The sequence below is a fragment of the Octopus bimaculoides genome, chromosome 1 (genome assembly GCF_046866305.1).
Source record: "Octopus bimaculoides isolate indiv1 chromosome 1, ASM4686630v1, whole genome shotgun sequence".
Classification (NCBI taxonomy): Eukaryota; Metazoa; Mollusca; class Cephalopoda; order Octopoda; family Octopodidae; genus Octopus; species Octopus bimaculoides.
This window is the reverse complement of record NC_142928.1, coordinates 95,834,912-95,839,091: the sequence shown is the minus strand read 5'-3', so window position 1 is coordinate 95,839,091 and position 4,180 is coordinate 95,834,912. Positions and strand designations below refer to the sequence as shown.

Sequence of the window (4,180 nt, the reverse complement as noted above, 5' to 3'; positions counted from 1 at the left end):
TGCGTGGCGCGTGTGTGTGTGTGACATGTCTCCTCCACAGAAGAAACAGCAGATGTTGCTTTTGACAGGCTAACAAATCGGCTTTCGAATGATCCAAACATCTTACTGTATCCAAAGATTCAAACATATAAAGAAGTATTACTAACTATGCTATTGCATGGTGCAGAATCACGGACCGTGTATTATAGGCAAATAAAACAATTGCATAGTTTCTCTCTTCGTTATCTTCGGAAAATCTGCGAGAACAAGTGCTGGGACATGATATCTAATAGAGAAATCCTGTATCGCTATAAAATCATTGGTTTGGAGGCATCGCTAATAAGACGTCAACTTCGTTTGTGTAGTCATGTGGCTCGGATGTAATACAATTGCAAAGTAACCAAAACTGGCTAGTGATTAACACTCTGTTGGAGCACAATTGAAGCTGTATAAAGACTCTTTGAAGCGAAATCTGAAAATTTGTCATATGAGGAAAACATTGACTTCCCTCCCATATTTAGTGGCTGGAGAAATCACTGCATTAAGTGAACTCGTACTCAAGCCCTTGTGGAAAAAAGAAGAATAAATGATGCACAAAACAACCCAAACTGATTTCATTGCACTACAACTTTGTTTTTAAATATAATTATTTAGTTATTTTAAAAAATCAATTTTATATTATGCTCCTTATTGTTTATTTATTTAGTTATTTACCATACTTTCTTGACCACTGTTGCCTGTGATCAAAGATCCGGAAGATGGAAGTTCATAATAAATCGGAGTAGACAGGTACACACTAGGATGGAGTAGAAAGGAATTCGAGAAGCCTTTACTATCTTCTTTGTGCAGGCGCATGGCTTAGTGGTTAGGGTATTCGGCTCACAATCGTAGGGTGGTGAGTTCAGTTTCCGGCGACGCGACGTGTCCCTGAGTAAGACACTTTATTTCACGTTGCTCAAGTCCACTCAGCTGGCAAAAATGAATGGTACATGTATTTCAAAGGGTTAGCCTTGTCACACTCTGTTTCACGCTGAATCTCCCTAAGAAGTACGTTATGGGTACACTTGTCTGTGGAGGGCTCAGCCACATGCACGTTAATTTTATGCGCCGGCTGTTCCGTTGATCGGATCAATTGGAACACTCGTGCCAGTGCCAATATCGTCTTTACTCAGATGGGTAAATATAATCCATGGGATCACTGTTGAAAAACTTACAAGCGATGGATACCTAAACTTCTAGTTTACCCGCCTACGCCGATTCTCAATGAACTTTCACCTCTTGGATCTTCCTTGGTTTCCTGCTATATTTATATGCATTTATAAATCTGTGTTTTCTCTTCAGTATGTTTTATAAATATAAGTTGATTTGAAGACTTGCTAATGTTCGTTCATACTTTGTTTTATTGTACCGTATGTATGTATGTATGTATTAAAGTCATGAATTTGCTTTTACGTGGAATCAAAATAATATTACAGTAGTTTTTTTTTAAGGTGGCGACCTGGCATAATCGTAAGCATGCCGGGCGAAATGCCTGGCGGCATTTCGTCCGTCTTCATGTTCTGAGTTCAAATTCCACCGAGGTCGAACCAGTTGAATACTGAGATTGATGTAATCGATTTATCCTCTCTCCCGAAATTGCTGGCATTGTGCCAAAATTGGAAATCAGTATTGAAGTTGATTAAAGCAGCGAATTGGCAGAAACGTTAGCACGCCGGGCGAAATGCTTCGCGGTATTTCGTCTGCCTTTGCGTTATGAGTTCAAATTCTGCCTAGGTCGACGTTTCCTTTCATCCTTTCGGAGTCGATAAATTAAGTACCAGTTACATACAGGGGATCGATCTAATCGACTGCCCCCCTCCCCAAAAATTTCGGGCCTTGTGCCTAGAGTAGAAAAGAATATGATCGGCAGTACTTCTTACTGTCGAAAGGAAACCACTGAATATGGGGACAGGGGTATCATGGATTTCCTAGGAGACGATCATTTGCTGTAAGATACATAGAGATGCAGAGAACAATGCCGCCAGTAGCGTTCGGACCCCGGAGCAAACGTACATGAGAATTTAGGCGAACAATTTGAACAGTTGTAGGGCCGGACTCCTCTTCAACATCTGTTCGCAATGTTGTGGATTCATTAGTTGGGGCAGCTCAATCATCCTGGGTGAATGCCGACACGACGGAAAATGAATGGTACATTACAAGTATATGTCTTAATTACTTCGTAGGGACAAAAGCTGTGTCAAGACCAGCACATCACCGTATAATCGTTTATATCATTTACAGCTGTTGCTTTTGAAAATACAGATTTCTAATATGGACACAATGCTTTGATGGCATAGATATCGTCAATTTTATCGATCTCAGCATTTGACTGTACTTTATTTTATCGATCTGGAAGGACGAAAAACAAAGCTGGCTTCTGAAGGATTTGAACTCTAGACGAGTAGTAACTAAATACTGCTAGATATTTTGTCTACCAGTTTATCGATTCTATCAATCTCACCTCGTTGTATAAAATATTGAATCAACTAGCATTTGTTTTTGTATTTTTTGTTGGTTTCCTTGTTAATATTCTTGTCTTTTTTTTTTCCTAGGTCGGATCGTCTACCGTGACTGCAGTGAACGAGACATGGGCATACGCTGCATGAGCAAAGTAACACTTAATAACGAAACGGTTCGCGTGTGTGTAACAACTTGTTCATTTGATGGCTGTAACAGAGAATCTGCAGAGGCCCCGGAATTTCCAGCAAGTGCACAAGCCACAAACCTTCAGCTGCTTTTGTTACTTTTGCCCTTCTTTGTAGCGGCTGCCAGTATGAGACATCTCTGGGAATGGGACACATTCTGAGTCGACACATTTGACAATTCTCAAAAGTTTATTATATCAAGTACATTCACCAGCATCACAACACTCTACAGCCAAGCTCTTAAGAACATTATCAGATATTCACCTTTTACATTCACAGTATGGTCCTATCGACCCAAGCTTGCTAACTCTCTGTCCTACAGTATCAGTGATGCGGCCACAACTTTGATTCTGCAAAACGCGCAATTCAATGAAGACGCGAATATTCAGAAACAAACAACCAACCGAACTCCCATATTTACTGTTGCTATCTAAATAAAATATAAACGCATCCAAACAACAAAATCTCCACTTAAATAAGCTTCGGTCATCTTGCATCCATTTTCCTTTTTGCTTCTTTTCACTTGCTTTTGTTGTTCTCTGCATACAACTCTCACCCTCTCTTTTCCTCTTCCCTTTCTATCCTTTTGTCTTCAGTATTACTCCACAGCGTCAATCTGTCTCCGCTACTTTGTCTTCTTATGACTCCTATATTTATACACCCTTTCTCTCACTCGTTTTCATATAATTTTATCACTGAATCACATCCTATCTGTTTTCATATCTATTCATATTTATTTTCTACTTCCTATTTGCCTTTCATGCTTTCTTCCTCTTAACATTTTTCGATTCGATCCTTTCCCTAGTTCTGACTTTCTGATCTTTCGCTCTATTTTCGTTGCCTTTGACTTTCTTCCTTCAGTGGACAGAAGAAAAAAAAAAGACAAAAAAATAAACAAAATACTTCCTTAGTAAAAACAACATGGAAACACGGTGCCTTTTGTCATTCTCTTCTAAAATAATCCATCAGATATTTTCTCCTCGCTTATCTGTGCTTTTTTAAAAGAAAGAAACCGAAACAGAAAAAAAAAAAGCATCTTCTTGTTTGATATGACCTTCTAATTTTTGCCTCTTGTGTGGCAATATTTATATATCACCTTTGAAACTGTAACATCACTCGTGTCAGTTGTTTTATTTTGGAAACAGCTGGAGAATAAAGAGATAATAGTTATTTCAGACATTTTGTTAACATTTTTAATAAGATTTTTTTTCATACTTACGAGGCAAATCTTCTGTTGAATTTAAAATATTCTCTCATTATAGCTTATTAAAGAACTGCCATTTTTTTTTATTCATTCATTTTTTTAAGGGACAAGGGTGAAGTATTTAATCCCTTCCAATTTAAAAACAAATATTGCTTTATATGAGAACAGAGAAAAATTTTAATTTGTTTAATAAAGAAAGTGCAGTTAACTAAAAGAATTTGGTAACGTTGTTCATAGTTTGCTATGAACATTTCTTGACGATACTAAATTATATAAGTGTGCGTGATTACACCCCCCCCCATATATATATATA

At 37.9% G+C, this 4,180-nt stretch overlaps 1 protein-coding gene across 3 annotated transcripts in view; it reads left to right on the top strand.

Annotated features, from left to right (window-relative positions):
• Positions 1-3,838, top strand: part of LOC106876016 (UPAR/Ly6 domain-containing protein bou) — a 69,577-nt gene extending 65,739 nt beyond the window's left edge. For 2 of the 3 annotated variants that reach the window (XM_014924386.3, XM_089354320.1), the window contains exon 4: positions 2,571-3,838. In XM_014924386.3, coding sequence (XP_014779872.1) covers positions 2,571-2,824 — 254 coding nt within the window. In that variant the 3' untranslated portion in view covers positions 2,825-3,838. The remainder of the gene's footprint in view (positions 1-2,570) is intronic. The other variant, XM_089354307.1, reaches the window with a different exon arrangement.
• The last annotated feature ends 342 nt before the right edge of the window (positions 3,839-4,180 follow it).